Here is a 22,847-nt window from a genome sequence, read left to right as displayed (position 1 = left end):
TGTTTGCTGTCTCTTCAGGACTGTGGTTTTTCTGCTGTGTTGACAGCCCACCATCTGCTGCAGAGCCAATCTAGATCTCATATACCTTCCCCAGTCTGTATTTACTCGGTTGTCAGGACTTTAAGTTTTGGACTAAAGATAATCAGTTAGGATAGTTTGACTGAAGTGTACCCACAAATGGTGACATATGTTTGATGTTGTGAGTGGAAGAAATCATGACAGAAGTTGTTTTAATAAAATATTTTTTTTATTTTTTGAGCAATAAAAGAAGAAGATGACATCTGACGACCATCACCTGAAATTTAGAGAACATTGTAAAGAGAAGCTGAAGAGATGCCGAAACAGTACAGGTTTACAGAGTCTCCATAAAAAAAGGATTTGTAAGATACAATAAGCTGCAGAAACAAAGCACGGTACTCTACACTACATGGTCGAGTTGTTTCAAATTACAGTTCTGCCACAAAAACTACAAACACACTGCCCACATTTTCTTTTGCTCTTTCCAAAGGATATGCCAGAATAAGGATACAAATGGTTCTGCTGGGCCACAATATCAAGCCTTGGCATCTTGAATAAATAAAGTGTAAACACAAGTGTAAAAGGAAAACACCATTTCAAAGATAAATAGGCTTGTTCTATACATAAGAGTATAGATTAAATTTTAATATTCTCCTTCTGCAGATCCCCAAACGATTTCGTGTCTCGACTCACCTGTCGAGCTCATCGTTGTTTTGGTCCTCTCTTGGTATCTGTAGTGTCTGGTTTTGGTCTTGCAGATCTGGCAAATTGCTGTGAATTTAGAGTTAAGGTCTGTAGCCAGCAAATGGTTACATCAAAACAGGTTAAAAGGTTTACTCTCACTTGATGGAGCATTTTCTTTTGCAAGCACTGTTAGCCTCTTAAAGGAAGTTGATCTACACAATTGAAGTGTAATCCTACGCACTCAACAAATCTACTCCTTCATCTGGTATCATTACATTTCTACTCTTGTTATTGTATATTTGACATAAACAAACGTATACCATTCTTTCTACCAATACACCAAAGGTACCACAGGAAATATACAACAAAACAACTTCCCTGAAAAGCCAATTTCAGATTTGTGCATTGGTTCATAGATGGGTCATCACAGATTGGTAATTTATATCACACTCATATATTGTCATGTTTTACTCATATGCAGCAGCTTCCAGCCACAGGGGCCCTCTTCCTCATGGCACTTGCTGCTTCATATGAATTTAATTTAAGAAAAGGCCGCAGCTGTTTGCTCATAAATGCCAAAAGACTACCGGCCAAAAATGGACCTTATAAAAACGGAGGTGTCTCGCTTCACTGGTGTTGGCCTCACTTACTCAGTGACTGTGGCTGCCATTCACATAGATTGATAAACTGTTAAACAGGGGAGGAGCCATATGTGTGAAAGGCTGCCGCTGCAGTGCTCTCTGTGTATAAAACGTACACTTTTAACTATTAACATTTCGTGCAGGTTTTTCTTCCAGGTCACTTATTTTAGTAGCAGGCTGTTTGAGGATTCCCTGGCAAGTAACATACTGCAGTCTCAGGCTAGCACTGAAAAAATCATTATAGGGAATCTAAACTGGGACCGGCTGTCCTCTGACTATGACTGCTTAAAAAGGCATCTGTACCAGACTGAACCTTACTGGATTTTTTGATGCTCCAGATAGGAGGAAAACCTAAAATCAAGTCCACCTTATCACGCATGTGTGAGTTCTTTTTGCAACCTTTTCAGCGCACTTGCAGTATTTTCAGATAACTATGTCAGAGGAACATTTATCACATTATTTCAGTAAAATAAAGTCTTCAAGAAATAAACTAACAAATCATCCTTTTGTATTTAGGACTGGCACAATGCAGAAAACGCTTAATGCTGGTACACAAGTCAAAACTTCTTTTTTTTTACTCCTCAACACCTGCAAAAAGCCCATATACAAGTTACTATTCTCACCATTCCCTGGAAATCCAACACATTTTGATAGGGTTTATGGTTGATGTCTTCTCTGCAATAGCCATATAATCTATTTGCATTAGTAATTACCTCTCCATATAGTAGTTTTTATCGTTAGTGGCGGAGTCAGCCATTACTGTACTTGATTCAGGTTGCCTGAGCCATGAGGCTTATCATACAGAACATAAAAATCTAAAAGCTAACATACTCCAGTCAGCAAAGCAGTCAAATTTAAAGCTTTCAAACCATCTCTTAATTAGCTGAACTATGACTAAATGACAACTCTGTATTGGTTTTTAACATAATCCAACAAAGAAGTTGTTTGTGGTTGAAATGCAGTCTAAGCTCCAGCACTGTCACCTTACCTGGAGTACAGCTGCATGCAGGATAACTTCTTCAAGTAAATTACATTGCAGACTTCACCATTCATTCTTTTAACTCAAAGGCTAATATGCTGTCGCCGGGCTAATTGGTTATGGGGTGCACATTAAAACACCATCAAAATCAATAGCCTTGTTCCATTAGACAAGTTCAAATGTTGATGTTCAATTATCAGTGTTGAGCTGAGGAAGAGCAGGTGGTGGATCAGGGCTGCCAGAAATTAGTCCTCATCCTCCTGAAGCACGGAGGACCAAAGCCAACAACACATCTGCGATGGGAGGGGTCCACTTAATAATCACCCCTCTTAATGGTCTTTTCATGCATGTTCAGTGACATTTGATCCTGTGCAGTGGTTTATACCTGATTTAAATGGTTGTTTGTTTGAATGGTTACTTGTGGGATGAATTTTACATATACGATGTTGCCCAAAACTTGTTGGCAAAGTGTAGTTAGCTAGTTTGCTAATGAACATTCCTCTAATTTATATAGCTTTTTCTCAGTAACTTATAATTAAAAATATTGCCCCACTAAAGATAACTGATATCTATATACATCTACATATGTCCTCCTCTACACACCAAATAACTGAACCCAACCAAACAGACATATAACCTGGATCTCCACTCCTTATAAAATCCTTGTCCTTGTTTCATCTCGCGAAAAGGGGATAAAAGGATACAACGACGAGGGGTTTGTCATAGAGAACGTAGCCGTTGGTTTCCCGCAGGGCTTTTTCTGCACTCTGCTCACTGGGGAGTCCTACGAAGGCCTGCCCTTTCATCCGCCCCTCCTTCATTAACACAATGTCAAACCTAAGGGAAAGAAAAAGCAGAGCATGGCACATCATTATCACTCAAGGCTTGTGGCTGGGCAGAGTCAACATCATAGTGTGTGGCTGTTCAGCGTTACATACGAAGGTTTTCTGCTCCTGTAACCACATAAAACAGTGCTTGTTAATCATGTGTCACTGAGATCCAAGAATCTGCAGGCTTTTATTTCAACCACTTAATTTACTGATGTGCAACTTCAACTAGAGAATCAACTAAGTTCTAGTACATCTACCGTTTGTTTGGTACAACCATAAACAAAGTAACAGTAGTTAACATTGCATCGTGGATAGCTTAGGCAGTGTGTAGGCTGTTGTCAGTTTGACTACAAGCCTTCTAATTTTTTAAAACTCAGATTTTGCATGAAAAAGATTTGTTTCCACATCTCTGCTCCCAGTGAAAGATCTGAACAATAGAAGAAGACATCTTATTTGTCGTCCATGTTTCATTTGGCTACCAAAAAACTGCATCATATCCAACATTAGCTAAGGAGTGGGATGAACAGCTGGGCTGACCCAATTACCAATTTATGATTGCAACGCAACAAAATCGGTATAAATACAGGTTAATGACAACAGCTGTATGTAATTATGTGATTGGTGAGTCACATATCACAACTAAGGTTAGATATGACAGAAATTATATCTCTTTACTGTCACACAGCCCTTGAACCTCACCGGTAGCTTGTCATCAACTTGCAAAAGCTCGGCTTTCTCAGTCAACCCAGGCGTTTTAAGATTTAACATTTTGGAAAAGCACCTTTCTGCAAGCTTTTCAAAATTAAAATTCCAGCACTTTATCACCGCGTCTAAATTGTTACTATATATGTAACAATTCTGTAAAATAACGTTTACAGAATTCCTTTATGCCCACAGCAATTAATGTATATTATCAGTTTATTTTCCAGGCTGTTCTGATTAACTTTGATTGTATGTTTCGATCAAGATCATTTAATGCTTGCTAATTTCGACACCAAGAGACAACAAACAAATATGACAACAAAGATCATTTCATTTCAAATATGGTTTACATGAGTAATAGTGTCCATGACAGTAGATTGATTTTAGATGTGATTTTAAATGTAATGAACTGAACAAGAACATATTCTTGGTTAAACCTTGGCCACAACATCTACCAGGTCTTGACCTTTCATGCATCTCTGCAACTGCTCAGTAGGGTCTGCTGTTGTGTTTGGTGAAAATGAAAACCTTCAGACCTTTGGGTCAAGGTAAGACACATAAAAAACTAGTAAGATAGGGCGCCATTTAGCTCAGTTGGTAGAGCTGGCATCCCATGTACAGAGGCTTTGTCCTCGCTGCAGCAACCCCGGGTTCGAGTCCCGGCCTGGGGCTCTTTGCTGCGTGTCGCTCCCCCTCTCTTTCTCATCCTGTTTCCTGTCATGTCTTGAGCTGTTCTATCAATAAAGCCATATAAAGGCCAAAAAAAAACTAGTAAGATAGAGGTTGGGATTTATTTGCATAGCATGTTACATTTGAATTCACTAAAATAAACTGTAGTAACCCTCAAATAGGAAAAAACTAAAACTTCCACAATTTAGGAACAGGTTATCAGAGGACAATCTGTTTCTCTGGCAGAGCTGCATCTTCCTGTTTATCACCTACATCTGTGTTCAGAGTCTGGCCTCTCTACTCAACATAAGCTCGGTTTGATGACTCAGGTGGAATATTCATTTGAAGTACTGCTGATGCACGAACATAAAAATGTCCCTCATGATCCCTACGTCAGGTTAGATACTTATTAATAACACAACACACAGTCAGCATGAATTACTAAAACTCTCAAGGGAAAGTGACAAATTGCCAGAGTCGAAAATAGCTCATGAAGATAGGAGGGGGTGAAGAGACACGCAAGCCTATGTCAATAAGAAATTAAGTCAAGATTATGTGGATTGCAGTTTACTTACATGTTTCTCTCTGCTTCTGATGAAGGGTTGATGTATCTCCCATAGATGTACTTCAGCTCCTGCAGCACAAATGATGATTTTCAGGAAAAACGGCAGTATAATACAATGAATACATTTTTGATTGTATTGTTTGTGCAGAAATGATGTAGGATTTGAGGATTTCCAACTCGTTCATTATTATCAATTAATATCACAAAATTCTGATAACATAAGAACAGAATAAGCATCATATCCAATGAAACAAACACACAGAAGTGGGTCAAGTGCTATAAATGCACCTACTTTCTCTTCCACTTGCTTTGCGATATTCTTCACGTACAGTCTGCAGGTTGGCTCACCCGGTTCATAATTTTTAAACACCGACATCCTTTTTATCTCTGTTTTAAAAAGAGGGAAGAGGAGAAAATCATGATGCAAGGTTCATTTCAAAAACAAGTGCAAAGCATCACAGAGCTGCCTATACCTACAAAAAGGTAGATTCAAAGCCATTGCAACTCAATATCATCCACTCCATGTTTTATTTAAGACAGAGTGGACTGAAGGACTAGACTAGGAGATGTGAGCAGACATTAAAGCAATGAATTTGTGTTTGATCCCAACACCTACCAGCCAGTTCATTGTAGATATGACCTGGACGTATCGTATCTTATTTGTGCTGCATTCAAATGGAAATCATGTCCAGACAGAAAACATTATCTTAATATTAAATACACACTTCCAGCTCAGTGGTTCTCTTTTATGTTGTGATTAGATTTATATTAAAGAAACACAGTTAGAAATGTAACTGTCCACTAATGTGGATTCAGGGGTTGTAGGATGATGAAATACAAGAGCAAAAGCACCGTTCAAAGCAGCTGCAATCACCCATTTACACTTTTCTAACAGATATGAATGTAAATTGAGCTATACATCTTAATATCAATTGTAGATTTGCACCCAGGAGGTCAATGTCTGTATTCAAGGAGCTCTATGTAACAATTTGTAGCAATTAAAAATGATCATTTTTAATCGGTTATATTTTTGACTGTGATTAATGGATTAATGATTTATCATTAACATCCCAGATTTGCATTCAAGTGAAGTCATGTTCCTGGTCATCTAACAAATGTAGGTACAATATTTACTCTCCTTTCAGCCTCGTTTTGGTCTTTAATGGGTCCCGAGGAATGTATTTTGCTACTTAGCTGCTAAATTCGACACTATGTTTGACAGCTCGGCACTAACTTTGTGTGTGGTTTGCTGCTGGGTGGGTTGTATGCAGAAAACAGCTGCTTGTGTCTGGAAATGGCACTGATGAGAAAGGAAAAACTAACAAGATGCTAAAATGCTCTGTAAGGCTGAGGGGAACTGACAGGTTGGGCAACATTTCTCTGTGGGGTTCCCTCACATATAGCACGCAGTCTTTTGTTCCATTTCAATAAAAACAAATATTGATTATAACACTGTATTCAAGTGTTTTTCTACTGACAATCAGAGTGAAATGGCTTGAAATAATAATCCACAATCGTCACTTCGCTGATGTTTTGCAGTCAACATTGGACACCCTCCTAAAGACAGACAGCAGCTAATTACCAACAGCAGAATTTACCATTCCAAAAGAAAAACAACTATTTTACATCTCCCCTCGGTCCTGATCATCCTGTAGAGATTTTAAATCTTAGAAAGGTAACGGCGGTGCTAAACTTTCTGGCACAAGCTCCTCATCCCCTCAGGGATCTATCAGATTCTTTTGTCAAGTTAGATTTTTCTGCAGTTGGCACTTTTCTTTTTTGTTCAGCCACAATGGCTCTCACTGCTCATATTAACTGCCAAATTTTGCTAATATGCATTTCAAACAAACCACTCTTGCTGCTTCCAATCTTCTTGCAACACAGAATAGGATTTGTGCGAGGGAAGAAGACAGTTATAGCTGTTCTAAACGGGAAATGCAAAAGTGTTTTTTAGCTTGTTATTGTCACTGCTGTTCAATCCACAGCACCAATACAAAACATTTGCTTACAGGAAAAAAATGGCTGGATGATTATTGTCAACACTTCGCTAACATGATCACATGATCACTTTCCTGATACCAATATTCATGTCTTTAGATTAGGAGAGAAAAGACAAAATTAATAGGTAGGTAGTTTATAACTTCTTCGCTGAGAGTGACCGGAGCTGCTAAAGAGCCACTGTGCTGTTTAAAAAGGTCTTGCTTGTTTACCATCTCTTGACAGCCGTCCTTTCTCCAGCTCCTTTCTGGAGATGATGTCTGAGGTGAGATCCTGCTCGTCACCGCTGTGTTCGTCTTGTTGTTGGGATGGCTGGGCGCTGGGGTAAAGCTTCCCAAAACCCTCAGCCTCCTCCTGACTGCCGCTGAGGTTGAGCTCTTCTGAAGGGACACAGAGTATGTTAACAAAACTATATTTAACACATTAAAATCAACTTATCAAGTTGTCACTGTTAATTTTGGCAATATCGCTGGCAGCAGCTTACATTATGTGCCACCAAGTTGGATCTACTGGATTGCTTTATGATAGAAAACAGGAAGACAACTCTCTCCCTACAGCACAAATACAGATGGAAGTTTTCAAAGTGTCTAACAATGGCAGATGGTGAAATAATCACTTCCACCATGTTTATCCTTTTCAGTAAACCAAACAAGCTCAGGATGGGAGAGTGGAGGCAAATCCTCTTGGTCACAATTAGTTAAACATATTCATATTTAGAATTTCTTACCATTATACACTGGTTGAGTTGAGAATAATACGATATAATACGATATTAGTGTTATTACAACTGCAACAATTAGTTGATTAATTGCTTAGTTGATCGAAATACAATTAATTGCATCATTATAAGGATTGTTTACGTCATTTTTAAAGCATAAAGGTCAAACACTTGTTCGTTCCAGCTTCTTTAATGTAGGATTTGCTGCTTTTCTTTGCAATTTATGATGGTAAATGAAGGATCTTTGGTTTGACAAAAGAAGAAATGTCACTTTGGGTTCTGGGAAATTGTGATTTGTGAATTGAGTTTTTTTCACAATTTTACACATTTTTCATATTTTACAGACTGTACGATTAATTATGAAAATATACTATAACTAACTGATTGTTGTTGGCAAAAATAATGTTTAAGTGTGATGTGTTTGCACTGATAATTAACAGAAGACAGTCTCCAGAGTGAGCTGTATGCACAAATGTATGATCAAATAAAGAGCTGTAATCAAATCAAAATCCATCCCTGTTTTACAAACATGAGTTTGAAAGGCGCTGGGAAGGATAACTCTGGCAGACTTTTGAGGAGCGCATGCATGCGCACACACACGTTGTAGATGGAATTACAAAGAGCAGTGAGCCTGTACAAATCCGGGGAGGAAAAAAAAAAAAAACTTGTCATCCACATAAGGTGTATGTGTGTGTGTGTATGTGTGCACTGGAGCAAGAAGTGTTGGGGAGCTTTTCTGATACACTCTCGGCAGAGAACTAGATCACTGCTTTCAAAATTATCCTCCTCCTTATCTGTCCCCCACCTCCCCTTTTCATTTAAATAGCTTGTTTATCGGATCCAACACCCCCCTCCTTTCCCAAAACAAGACTAATCCAAAAAGCCACCTGTCATAGTTTATCTTTCCCCTGCCTTTAGGAAATCTTTTGTGTTTGACTTTGAGATCTATTTTACTTCTCAGGGGCTTGCCAGGGAGTGAAGTTGTAGCTAGAGAGAAGGGAGATAAGGCAAACAGGGAACTGCACAGCTGACAAGTAACACAGACTATGCCCCCAATGACATTTCCTCATACAGATAATGGTAAAACCTTTTTGGTGCGAGTTGCTTCTGTGATATACTGCTGTGTAACACTTGGCTCTGACTTCACCCATGGCTTTAACTTATGTCAATAGAAGTATCAAACCACCTCCTGCTTCAATGTGATAATAAACATGATGTATAGTAATCATCAAATCCCTACAGTGCCTTTCTTCCTCAAAAAGAGCAGGCAGTGCACTTTTTACACTGAATCCCCCATATGTATGTGCAGACTATAGTATTAGTCTGATCTACTTTTACTAGACAATTTCTGTGTTCCTTAAGACAACTTAGGTTAATTTGCCCGAGCCTCATTTGCATTGGCACCAAGTTCCATCCAAAGATACAAATAATCACTAACAGAAAAGTGTGGGGAAAGCATGGATATTAATCTCAATTGAAGCTAATAAGATTAGAGGATTAATCGACAGAAATTTAAGCAGCTATTTTGAACATTGCATAAACATTTAAGTAATTTTTCAAGCAGAAATTCTAGATATTTGCTGATTCCAACTGTGTAGATCTGTTACTTTTCTGTGTTTTATATAATTTTAAAAGAAATATTTTCGGGTTACTGAGTGCCGCTTGGACAAACTAAGACATTTACAGGCACTACTTTGGACCTTTTTTTACGACATTTAGTAGGCCCAGAGATTAATCGATTCATTGAGACAATAATCCCACAGTCAGATGAATTGTGTGTTGAAGCCTGAGTTTCAATATATTTTATAAACTCATTAGTTAGAATACAGAGACCCAGATACCATTAATAAGGCAGTGCAAACCTGTTCTGACAATAGAGCTGCAACCGTCAGTCTATTAATCGATCGAAAGACAATTAGTTGCCAACTTTTCTGATAATCATCACAGTCATTATGACAGTTTATGACAGTTGGTTTGAGAAAAAAAGAAATTTGAAGATAGCCTTTTTTTGACACATATATAAACGAATAATCATCAAAATAACTGGCAGAGTAATTGATAATGAATATCATCATCAGTTGCAGTCCTAATCGATATTACCGCTGATTTACTTTTAGTAAAGTGATGTCATACAACCTTGAGGAAAACCTCAGTCGATTAGTCGATCAATTAGTCAATAAATAGTAAAATAGTAGTTTTTGATAAGTAATTAATCTTCTAATGTTTAGACTCCAGTGCCAAATATCAATAAACTCAAATGTGAGGAGCTGCTCTGTTTTCAATTATTTTAAATTGAATATTTCTGGTTTTGACATAAAAATAATCAGAAGTTGCAAGAGGTGAATATCGAGCGGAGCCCCTACCTCTGCCTTCATCATCATGCTGACCTGGCCCACTTCCTTCCACTATGGCTGCCACCTCTGGACCCGAAATGTGGAATTCAATTTTCTTCTGGCCGGCGGGGAGGGGCTGCTCAAACACATCGGAGGGCTGCAGCACTGGAGCACTGAGGACAGCAGAGACAATCAACACTGGCCTAAACAGCAGCCTCTAAAAAGTACCCACAATAAACCCGGCTCCTGAGCGGCTTAACGGCAGGGATGTTTTGGTCTGGTCAACCACAGATATTTCCCAGTCCGCACACATGAAGCCAGGAGACACTGAGGTGCGTGTGTTTTTATAGTTTTGAAACAGAGTCTGTCATTAAGGGAGTTTGTGTGTGCTTGTGTGGTGCTGAAACAATAAGTCTCTGAGCCACACAAGGCTGTCTTTATGAGGAAGAGTTATTGTCTGGAGGTTTTTGTACTCCTTTTTAGCTGCCTATGAATACTGTCTCGAGATGAGCTGTGTGTAAGGACTGTGACATGCATGAGTGCCTTTGGTGTACCTCTGAGAGTCTGGTTTGGGAGCATAGAGTAGATCCTTGATCTTGGGCTTCTTTCTTTTTGAAGCTGTTTTTGGTCTCGGGGGTCTTTTGCATGCTTGGTTGACCAGGCCCATCAGACGAACAATCCTGAAATAAAGCAAGCATAGGGAATAAGGGAAGAAAAAAAGTCTACCATCGCCCACCCGCTGGAATTTAAAGACATTTCCCTTCAAGCCACTTGTGTTTCTAGAAACATTATTACTTCTGAATGACACATTAGCACACCGGCACGACTGGCGGCTGCAATTTGATGCAAAACAAAATGAAATTCCTTTTTTCTCAAGAACGCATTTATGGAGAGATGAGTCCTCTTGAATTCGATGAGTTATGTGCACCTCACCTCTCCTTGTCTTCGTCGTCCCCACTCTCATACTCAGATTCTTCCTCACTGGACAGCTCCATCTCCTCCTCTGGTAAAGGGGGGTAGTCGGGAGGGAAGGGAGGAGGCATGGGGATGGGTGGCGCAGGAGGCAGATACTCAAACTGCAGGAAACAAAACAACATGGCTTAGCTTACAGATGCCTCCAGGTTCAACTGACACATTTCATGAACATCTTCTTCAGCAAGGTACCTTTTAAGCAATGCTTAAGAAGTGAGAATTGGTTTGCAGGCAGCAGAATTGATCATTTGTTAGTATTAAAGCATGCCCAACCACCTGTTTCCTATCACAGCAGGGCTGATTTATCATAGTTTTTATTAAAGCACAACATTTTGAGACTTATGCGAAGTGTTCAAATATTACCCACACCAATAATAATAGATGAGTGTAATAAGTAGTAAACTTTACAGGGCTGTGATCGACGATTCTTGTCATCATCAGTTAATCTAATAATTATTTTGTAAATTAACTGATTGGTCCATAAAATACCCAAAAATAATCCTTGAAAAATGCCCATCACATGAGTCTAAGCACCATAGGTGACATCTTCAAATTGCTTGCAGAACATATTCACCTTTAAAGAGCTGGAACAAACAAATTTTAGGCATTTCGCATGAAAACACTTCAAACATTCTATTAGTGAAATTGTTGATAATGCTGAAGCTAACAAATCATTATATTAACACTTTCTGTACTCAAGTTAGGACATTGATATTTTTATTTTAAATGACATATTCAACCTCCCTTCAAACAAAGCAATATCTATCTCCTTAAGATTTATACATTGTGACAGAAATAAGCTTATCCACTGCCGGTCTTCAGTACTCAAGGCTTTCCGTGTACGTCTTAATTTTTAGTAAAAGATCTGCACTTTTAAATGATTTTAGCAGGAATTGCTGCTGGAGTTCCAAAAAGTGTGTCACTAAACCAATAACCCACTGATTTAATGAGGGTCCTCTAAAACTGGGAGCTGGTTTACCTTAATAGTTGAGTTTAAAGTTGCAACGGTTGATTGGTTGACAACTATTAAATTAGTTATTATTTTGACAATCAATGAATGGTCTGATTAATTTTTTAAGAAAAAAAAAGTTAAAATATTCTGGTTTCTTTACTCCTCTATGACAGCAAACAGAATATCTTTGGGTTGTGGACAAAACAAGATATTCGAGGAGGTCATCTTGGGCTTTGTAAAACCATTTTCTCAAGAAATTAATTGACAGATTACTTGACAATGAAAATATTCATTAGTTGCAGCCCTAGCTGGGTTCCTTCCTTGTAAATAACATATCGAATCTGAAGTATTTGAATAATGGCCTCCTAATTAAAACAGATTTTCTTGTTTAACATTAATAGCTTGTATCCATCTTTAGACTATTCAGGCCATCGGCCTTTTATTCTCCATTCAACAATAATGTATGCAAGCTTACCAAGGGAGGTCTGGCAGTGACAGGGCCAAAGGGACACGGTAAATTCATCTTGTTCATCAGATGCAGTACCTGTGTAATTGGAGATACGAGTATTACAAAGGTGATAGTTGTATCTCAGGATTCAAACCACGAGCTGGGTGGGAGCTGGTAATATAAATATACTGCTGCTCTCAAACAGGCAGCCTGCAACTCGGGCTCCATATGTAAAACAGATTGCAAGGCTTTTGCATTTTCATTTAAAATATGGGGATCAAGGTGAGATTGAGGCTGAAGTGAGATACCAGTGGTGAGGCTGAGCATGAAGGCAGCTCCTCCGCAACACACTAGCACCACCAAGACGCCAACGCCGGAAGTAGCAGCAATGAAAAATCCAAGCAGCGCGGCTCCCAGGGAAATGTTAAACCCATAACTCATGCCTCCCACTTATGGTTTATTATTAATACTAGCTCCCAAAATTGAAATTTAAAAGGCAAATGTTTGCTGTTTGATCTTTAAGAGGTTGGATGCAGTTCAAAAACCTCTGGGACACTTATTCCAGAATCGTATTTCCATTTCACAATATAAATCTGAAGGCTAGAAAAGCTGTCACATTTGCATTTTTTTTTGTATAAATTCACGCTTTCCAAATAAGGAAGGTGTGAAACAGAGACGGTATAAAAAGATACCAAAATACAAATACATACACACAGAGGAGAAACATCTGCATATCAGAGACATGCAGGTATTGGATAAAGACTAAAATGATATCAAAGAAGCAGTGTTTACTCACTTGAACATAAAACTTTGGCACACTGATGAGGGCATGCGTTATATTTGTCAAAATGCCATTAGACGGTGGTGGGTATAAATATTTCAAAGTGGGATTGGATTGAAATTTCAACCTGCAGGAGAGAGAGTGAGAGGAAAAGACAAAGTTACTTAAAGGGGAACTCTGTAGCTGCAACTCACTGCCTTAAACACAACCTCACAGAACAAATCACAACATATGTCAAAATAATGGAGACACATGAAAATGCGGCCCAGCCGGTGAGCTTTAGCCAAGTAGTTTATTCTTTAGATGACAAGCACTCAGCCAACAAAATGTAAAATCCAGCCATTAAGGGACATTGGGACCAGCATGCAATGTCAGCACCAAGGCTTGTCCTCATGTAATAATAATCTTCATAAGCTGAGACTCGGCGTGGCAGGAGAGAACAAATTTAAATCTACTCAGGCCAAATACACAAAGACGTAAGGTGTGGTTACGATATGTATTATATATTATCTGCTACTTAACTAGATGACAAGGGATATGTCAGCAGTCAGTCCTGCTGGGACTGAGAAGAGTAGTGAAAACTGAAATCAGTTAGTGAAATGTAATAACTTTAAAACAGCCTAAATTGTATAACAGTTTGATACTGTCCATGATTTTTTCTACAAATAACATGCTATAACAAAAACAACACAATATCTAAAAGGAACATGAAAAAAGAAAAAAATCATTAAACAAACAGAATAATGTCCATAATTGTTTTGTAACTTAATAAGCTGTAGTTACAGTTGTAGTCTTCTTTACCAGAAGAGGTGACTGATTCAACACCCTGGTTTGGAAAATGAAATTTTGTATGGCTCAGTGTTTTTAAATTCAGGAGGCTAGTTATGTAGCCGTCCCAGCCTGACAAGCAGCTCCTCAATACCTTCACCTTATTTTGTCTCCATACATTTTGGGAATTAGCTTGTAGAGAAACTAGCAACCAAAGAGTAAACTTTTAGAGTAAGGCTGTTATTGAGTAACTGATGAACACTTAGTACATTCTAGGAACGAGTGGCTAAGCAGCACAATTTCCGGAATTAGCTTGTTATTGCGAAAGTAGTGGTTAAATGGTAAACTTATATATTAGCGTGTTATTGAGGAACTAGCAGCTAAATAGCAAAATTTCAGATTTAGCTTGTTATTGACGTTGGTTAAATGGCAAACTTTTGGAAAGAGCTTGTTATTGAGGAATTAATGGCTAAATGATACGTCTTTGCACTAATGTTACTCAGGAACGCAGAACTAAATTGTGAAATTTTGGAATGAGCTCTTTATCCAGCTTTTTTTTTTTTTTTTTTTTTTTTACAGATATTGGAATTTCATATATCTTGGCATGGATCTGATGATGTACCTTGATATGTCAGTTATTTGAATCAGTGGATTAACTACATTCATGCCCAGTTATTGTATTGATTAACAGATTCTCAATAAAAAATTTAGCTTTATATAATTAGGTATCAATTTTATGATATAAAATTACACAGACCATGATACAATTTCTGTTGGTGTCTGCTTACTGCTTGAAAAGCTGACTGGCATTAACAGGTGGTTGGACCTATTAGCAGTGTTCCTACAGTCCTGCAGTGCAGTTTTGCAAAGTGTACACACTAACCGCAGTTTTATCAAGAAATCCCTCAAGCCACCGAGGGCTGGGGAGCTCTGAAAATGTAAAATCTCCAAAACGGTGTCTTTGTCTACCAGACTTTTCTATGAACTGCAGAGTTGCTGACATTAGTCACCAACAAAGTGAACCCCATAAAAGACAAACCCCCATCCAACATATTATGTTGTTTTGAATCGATCGCTATAAGCCTCAATACATTTAAAATTGATTTGGTTTCTTGTAGTAGATCACTGAAGTGAATTTTGCATTTTGCACTACAACCAAATATAAAACCAATTTAAAAAAATGAACATTTGTACATTAATGTTAATGTTACTTTCTGACATCAGTTTTTTTTAATATCCTAAAATATATTCTTGTCAGAATGAAAATGTCTCAGCATTTCAACTGTCAGACACCTCTCTACTGCTATACACAATGAGAAGAATAAAATGTTTAATTTGCTCACACTTAATTTGAATCCAATCAGGAATTCTCTAAAGATTCATCGTTTGATTTATTCACATTACATGGCTTTCAATAAACAATCAGTTTAGTATCGATTTGTGCAACAAATACATAATAAAACAAACTGCATCATATCAGGAGAGAGTGGACACTAAAGGCTAATCCAAATTTTAGCACAAGGCAGGACAGACTGTCAGTATTGGAGCAAGAGGTATCAAAAACCACCTGGTCCCACCAACTGGCAGGACAGACGGCCTGTCAGGCACTCAATGGCAGCCTGACCATCTAATTGGACACAGGGCTGCTGACAGCCCCCGACTACAGCTCTCAGATTGTCATCCAGGTTTGCTGTCAGCTAGCCTTCGGGCAGCCTCTACACACCTACACGGACAACACTTTGACCAGGTTTGGAGAGCATGTGTCATACATACATACATTCATACATACTTAAGTGTATGAGGTATCATTTGGGTGTGGACTTGCACACTTAAGAGATAGAGTCTGTTAAACTGCAGAATGTAGTTTATTTGTATTTTTTTTGCCTCCCAGCACCTGGCGACAGCGAATACTTGAATTCAAGATGATCTCTTCGGTATAATGCGCTAGAGAATGACATCCTAACCTATTTGCTATGTATAATTTAAACATCAGTTTAGGAAAGTCTCCAGTGTCTTTGGCCTTACAGATTGATTTAGCAAAAACAAATCATAAAAACAGCATTCCTTATCTCGTTCAGAAATCAACACACAGTACATTGAGATCAGCTCATATCACACCAATGCTGTCAAAAGCTACGTATTGATGGACATTCATGCAACACTCACCCAAGACTAGGTGCAACGCCAGTCTCTATGAGAGGAATATTTGGCTGTTTGGTCTCCCGTTTCTCCTGCTGTTTTCCAACATGTTTACCACTGTCAAAAAAAGATGGTACATGTTGAAAAAAATGGCTCGACTGCAGATTTCATCCTTGATCATGTATTGGATGCTGATGTAGATGTCAAGCTAGAAATTCAGTTTAACTAGGTTTTAATACTGTATGTTCACACTGAAGCAAAGTGATTTTCACTTTTGCGCTATGTATGGATTTAATGTCAGTTGTGAGTCTGGTTCATCTGATTCATGGTCATTTCTATAATCATGAAAATAAAATAAAAAATAATTTCTGGTCCACCATCATCTTACAACATGATTTTAAGACCACACACCAGACACAAACATATGGCTTTATCTCACAGCAAGGTTAACAGCCAGCATATTTAAGTACTTTTCTGATAACTGTAATCTGTGCAGATCTGTGTTTCTTAATTCATATGATTCAAGCAACATACCTGTGAGACACTGGTGGGTCCTTTAAAACTGTCACATGATCTTGGTCTTTTGCAAACTCCACTACAAGCGTACGATCAAGAATCTCTAACTGATGGAGCCTGCTAAGAGCCTAGAAGAGATGTGAGGAGGGCTGAATGTCATACAGGATGGATTATGATACAAAATTAGCTACATTAGTTGAAGCAAAATCCACATAAATTAGGCTGTCTAATATTTCTCACAATTACAAACACTACATTGGTAACTCACTCTTGCGGCTGACTTCTCACTCCCAAAGGTTGCAAAGGCTGCATGTTTCTGTGGAGATAGAAAAAGCCAGGTCAGACTGGACAGCAACTTATATGAATTTCAAGAGGTGAAGTCTCAGTGAGGCACAACCTACCAAACGACCCCTATTGGAGAAAACCCTGACTGTCTCGGCTCCAAAATACTTTAAGAGGTCCTCTTTCTCATCCTGGCTGAGCTCTGCTGGTAAGTGGCGGATAAGCAGAGTTTTACTGCTGGTTGTTTGGACCTGGTCTTCATTCTTGTCCATTTCCCTTCAGGACAGCAGGCAGAGAGAGGACACAGTTACACATCACAGAAACAAAAACAACAGATTACACTCACAACCAGTCAGCACCGTTCTGTTGGATCCTCTTTATTGTCACAACTTTTGCTGACGACTTGCATTTAATAATAATATATATTTTTGAAACGCTTTGCTTAACATTTTTGCAAGTTATAAACGTTACTGTATTGTAAAACGTGCGCCATTTGTAAAAGGACTACTGCCGAATTAAATAAAATATCCTATTTCTTAAACATCGGAAGTCATGCTATATCAGATGTGTATATTTATCGAGCAGGAAAGATTTAAATAGCAATAACTTTGAATAAATAACAGTACTGCTACAATTACACCGGGCTAACTCCAACGTTAGCTAAGTAGCTGAACGAAGCTAACGTGAGGCGAATTCCTAAGCTTTCTGCACCGTTTAATTTTTCTGTTGCCAACTCTATCTCTTCCTCTGAGACTGAAATATAAAAATCAGCCACTAGTACACACAGTCAAACGTTTGAGAGAATAATTCATTTTAATTCAAGTGATATCTTTGAAAGCATACCTGCCTGCAGCAGCAGCCGGTAAACAAATCTACTTCCGCCCGCTTCTTCTTCTTCTTCTTCTTCTTCTTTTTCTTCTTCTTCTTCTTCTTCTTCTTCTGTGATTACGGTCGGGTGACAAATAGCAACGCGCATTACCGCCACCTTCTGGACTGGAGTATGACTCGCTCTGCCCACTAACATTGGTTTGACTCACCACCATAATGAAGCACGACACACACGGCATCCATCCTGCTCATCTTCTTATTACATTTGTACTGAAGAACTGAACCACACTCGCGACGAAATAGGAAGCTGAGCTTGTTGATGTTACTGACAAGCACATTCACGTGACATAATGAAGCATCATAGCGGAAGTGGAAAAAACTTTCAAAATTTAGGATGGAGTGGTTTGCATCTGCGCAGTTTTGAAAGTTTTAGTTTGAAGCAATAACCGGAAGTAATGCTATGTCTTACTTGAGACTGGTGGTGTGCAGTTGTTGTTCCTCACTGTGACCACTAGAGGGCAGGAATACGTGTTATTATGGAATGGGAGACTGGATATTCTGACATGTAATTATTTCAGAAGCATTTAGAAAAAAATCATATTAAAAAAAGTAAAAAATAAAGAAAGTCTTCTTTCACACAAAATGTTATATTTGAACCGTCTCTTACGTACAGTATTTAAAAAATCTGATCTGAAACATCTATTTCGTTCCTTTTCTATAATTGTTGTTATTTAGCGCATATCTTTCTGTAGTAGTAATATTAAAATAAAGTGCTAGCTCTGTTTATTCCTCATGAGTGTATGATCGTGACTGCCATCCAGTGTCTGAGTGAGGAACTCCAATGCAACTTTCAAAATTGTGGAACAAATTCATGAACAAACATGTTTAAAATACAGTGATCAATCTGAAACAATAACGCTAACAGAATTTAACATGAAATAATCATGTTAACGATGTATTATTGGTGTGTACTTTCTTATCCAGTAATATAAAGCCATGTATCATGTTGTGAATTTCAATAAACTGCCCTGTTAGGAAACTCTAAGGGGACATGAAGGTTGAGGGTGATTTGACAGACAGGTACCAGAAAGATGCTCATCTTATCCACTGGGACAGATTAATTATAAACAAAAATAAACATTTGCCTGGCTAGCAATGCAGCCTTGCTAGCCGGGCAAATGTTTATTTTATTTTTTATTTTAGCCTTGCCAAGGCTACTGAAAAATCCAGTCTTTTGTCTGATTTGAAGCTAATTGGAGATGACGGATGAGTATGTTAAAATTTTAACATCGTGATTTTCACTGCTCTCCAGTGGCCACCATCAGGAACTGCAACGCACTAAATATGTCAAGCTAGCGTCGATGCAGCAATATCAACATAGTCACACGTCCGGTGAGTAGGTATGCTTTCAAAATAAAAGACCAAACTGAAGCCATCAGAAAGGAACAAAAAATATTAAATTTAACTAAATGACTGTTTATTTTCAGCAGTGGTCAAAGACTTTATAGACTCTATAGTTTTAATGGGAATAATGGAGATATAAATACTTATTATTAATGTATTTTAGGTGTCAGTAAAGGTATTAATAGTCAAGTTAGTCATGTTAACAGCTTTTTTAATGCACTCTCTTTTATTAAGGAATATAAAGCTCTGCACCATATGATGTATTTCAATATACAGTCCTTCACATTAAAAGTTTAGTTGTTGTTTTTTACCAGCAGGTGTCAGCTTCACCATATGAAATAACAGCTGCTGCAGCAGTAAATGAATGTGACATTTCAGACTACTGTATGTATGTTGGAAATTACTTCAGTTTACTTCTTTAACTAGATTATATTATTAAACCAATGGTTATGAGCTAACCTAAACTAATAGTATTATGTTTTAAGACTTGCTTGACTTAAAACTGCTTAAATGGACCTCAGAAGTAAAAATGTTAGATAGTTCATTAATGATAGAGATTTAAAGGGGTCACAAAATGTACCCTCCCCAGTACAGAGGGGATTTTCTGTAGGTTGAATTTTAATCTATTACAGTGAGACTAGACAGTATCACTTTGGGAAGACCTCTCCCTCTTTTGCCCAGCCTTATGAGGGCCTTCAGATTCCCATCTCCACCCCCGAGAAAATCTCTCCTACACTTCTCGAGATGCCTCCAAATTCCTGGCCAAATGAAGCCTTTTCTTTGACGAGCGATGCAAGGGCATTCCTCATCAGGGGGACACAATACCCCCTTTCACCGTGGCCTGGCTCTGAAATTTCACAGGTGATGGGAGGAACGGTAGATACTCGATCCTCCTACCTCCCTTCGACGTAACGCATCAGACTGAGGGAGAGGGAAAGAGAGAGATGCTGATCGGGAATGTGGTGGCTGGGGAAAGAGAGGGAAAATGAGCTGAGTCTGATGGAGGAGTGACTCAGTTTCTATCCAGTGGGCTGAAAGCAATATTTTGGGGGACAAAGCTGCAGATAAAACTTAAAATCTGACAACTTTCATGGCAAACATGGTATCTGGCATACAGAGGAGGCTGACAATGACTGCACTAGATTGTCATTCTTAATAAAATGCCAGTTTCAGACTACTTATCATGTTTTATTCAAGAATTGAAGGAAAAAGGGTGGACCATGAAAGATAGGGAAAGAGTGAAAACTGAAAATTGCAGACTTTCAGGAGGTAAAAAAGATAAATGGAGGGCTATTACTGCCTCTGCAGGCAAGCTGAGGTAATGGCAGAATCAGAAAAGGCCTTAGATTCTGTCAGCAAGACATTGTAAAGTACAAAGCAGTCACCAGGATGAAAATTGATGTTTGTATTTGTAGTAATTTGGCTGATGCTCTCAACCAGCGAAGCATCCAACAGCTACAGAGTCAGTGTCTTATTGCAGTCAGTGGGCTTTTACTAAAGCTCAGCAGCCTCTTGATATTTAATTAGGAAAACAAACTGAGTTAAGTTCATTGCAGGAAGGAAGCAGGCACACGATGTGAAACAACATGATCGACTCATGTGGCAATCTGTGAGAATGTGAGATTTATTTCTTTTAATTTTGTCTCCATCTTTGGTGCACTGCACCTCCAGGAAAGCGCAAAAGTAATCACCAGGCATGGAAATGAGAATATGAAGTGTGAAAGAATATAGATATATTCTTGTCAAGGTTCTGAACGAACATTGTGGAGCTTTAATGTGGGTTTTTATCATCTTTACTCATTATTATCTTGGCAGCACATAAACCAATGTGGAAACCAATCTCAGGCCAGGTAAGGTTATCCTGGACGGGACATTACAGGAATTCCGCTGAATCAAAACTCATCCGTCATCACAAGACGATCTGTGTGTCTGTGATCTTTATCAACATTATAACGCTTAAACCTAATTTAATTCATGTTTTGGCAACTTTGTGCAGCAAGTTGTAATCCCCTTGACATATTATCACCTTGTACATTTGATACAGCTGCCTGTTTACACAGACAGCAGAGAAAGAGCAATATTAGCATTCATCTGAATTTGTGCTAATGTGCTGGCAAATGTAAGTGAAATATTCCCCCTACTTTAAGCTTTGTTTTGGTCTCCACCAACTCCTGAGGGAAATATGTGGCTCTTTGGTTGCTAACATAATCCTAAATGGGAAAAGAGGAAAAAATACCCAAAAAGAAAAAATCCCAACATCAAACTTTTGTAAAAAAAATTAAGACCATGTATGTGTACACATAAATGGAATCTGACTAAATAGACGGTAAGCTTCCAGATGCAGTTTCCCACCTGGCTGTTCACAATTGCTGCCTCAGAAATAAGGTCAACACTCAAAATTCTACTCATGTCTCTCCAGTATTTCATCTCCTCTCTGAGGTTGTCCACAGAAATACTTTTCCAGTTAGGTTTTAGCCTCAGATGAAAGGATTTGGCAACTACACACATCCAGTCCTGTTTGTGAGTTTGAGGGACTTACTAATAAAAAAGAAAGTGCCTCAAAAAGTCCAGTCAAAAGTTTGGATTTCAGCTGACATGGAATGAACAAATTCAACCTAACTTTTAATAAAAAAAACAATATATATGCTTCATGTCCTCAGCTGGAGACATATTTCAATGATCTGAACCTTCAACAGGCTACTACAGTCCTCCTGGCCTGTGTATTCCTTGAGTGGACACAGAGGGAAGGCTAAATACACCCTAGACAGTAAACTCAGGTCATGTCCAGCCTCTGAGTCTTTAAATGGACTCTTTCATGGTTGGGGGCCACAGGGGCCTCTGTGGTGGGATAGTGTGTATTTCCAGCAGCCAGCATGGAAATTGCATTGAAAAACGTAGGTGCTGAGCATATCGTGCCTCCATTGTGGCTCTACAAATATGTCAAAGACAAGACTTGGTTTATTTCAGTGGGAAACAGATCTGGTCTTACTTGGGCTTACATCTTATTTTCATAGCAACTGCCTCTGAACCCGGCCGAGAAAACAGATCCACACAGAAACCCCCATGTTGTTTTTGCACCTTGGTTGTGGTACTGAGACATACCGTGTTTATTAGTGAGCTTTAGACGTGCTGTTAGGCAGGCGGTAGGTGCTTCATAAACAGCCACGCTAGATGTTTCCCTCTGTTTCCAGTCATTATGCTAAGCTAAACTAACCGGCTGCTTGCTCCAGCTTCACAATGAACGGACAGTTGTGGGAGAGCTATCAATCTTCTCATCTAACTCTCGCTAAGAAAATAAGACTTTTCCTTTAACATTAATATTAATGATCTCAATAGCATCAGGAGGAGGCAGCCACATCCCTTCCTCTTCCTGTTTGTCTGTTTAACACCGTTCATGTGTGTGTGTTTGACAAAGTCCATCTCTCGGATTGGTGTGGAATGCCAGAAAGCAGTGACTGGTTTCAAGTCTGCACTTTACTCTCTTTTGGAAACAGCGTTCCCTCAGTCTCAGCATTCATGATTGCAGACGCATACAAGCCAAGCTGATTGTTTGAATAGGCTATTACATATATGTTTGCACAAAGTGAGCTAATGTTAGCGGTGACTACCACAAATTCAGA

General features: G+C 38.6%; 1 protein-coding gene across 4 annotated transcripts; it reads right to left on the bottom strand.

The window, feature by feature from the left end:
* Positions 1–225: 225 nt before the first annotated feature.
* rnpc3 (RNA-binding region (RNP1, RRM) containing 3) lies at positions 226–17,886 on the bottom strand. 4 transcript variants are annotated; one of them, XM_073488328.1, is made up of 16 exons: positions 17,839–17,886; positions 17,115–17,271; positions 16,982–17,029; positions 16,732–16,841; positions 16,225–16,314; positions 13,306–13,417; positions 12,537–12,605; positions 11,071–11,213; positions 10,692–10,817; positions 10,168–10,310; positions 7,299–7,463; positions 5,381–5,475; positions 5,099–5,157; positions 3,027–3,159; positions 712–789; positions 226–295 (listed from the first exon to the last, which is right to left on the bottom strand). In XM_073488328.1, exons 2-15 carry the CDS (start codon positions 17,265–17,267, stop codon positions 721–723), a joined length of 1,515 nt encoding a protein of 504 aa, XP_073344429.1. In that variant the 5' UTR covers positions 17,268–17,271; positions 17,839–17,886; the 3' UTR covers positions 226–295; positions 712–720. The 4 variants fall into 4 exon arrangements, with proteins under 4 accessions (XP_073344429.1, XP_073344427.1, XP_073344426.1 ...); XM_073488326.1 differs by having other exon boundaries at positions 7,299–7,466; positions 17,839–17,877; XM_073488325.1 differs by lacking the exon at positions 226–295 and adding an exon at positions 480–567 and having other exon boundaries at positions 7,299–7,466; positions 17,839–17,877.
* Positions 17,887–22,847: the final 4,961 nt, after the last annotated feature.

Source organism: Pagrus major, chromosome 19 (assembly GCF_040436345.1).
Source record: "Pagrus major chromosome 19, Pma_NU_1.0".
Lineage (NCBI taxonomy): Eukaryota > Metazoa > Chordata > Actinopteri > Spariformes > Sparidae > Pagrus > Pagrus major.
The sequence above is the reverse complement of the archived record's forward strand: the minus strand, read 5'-3'. Positions and strand labels throughout refer to the sequence as shown.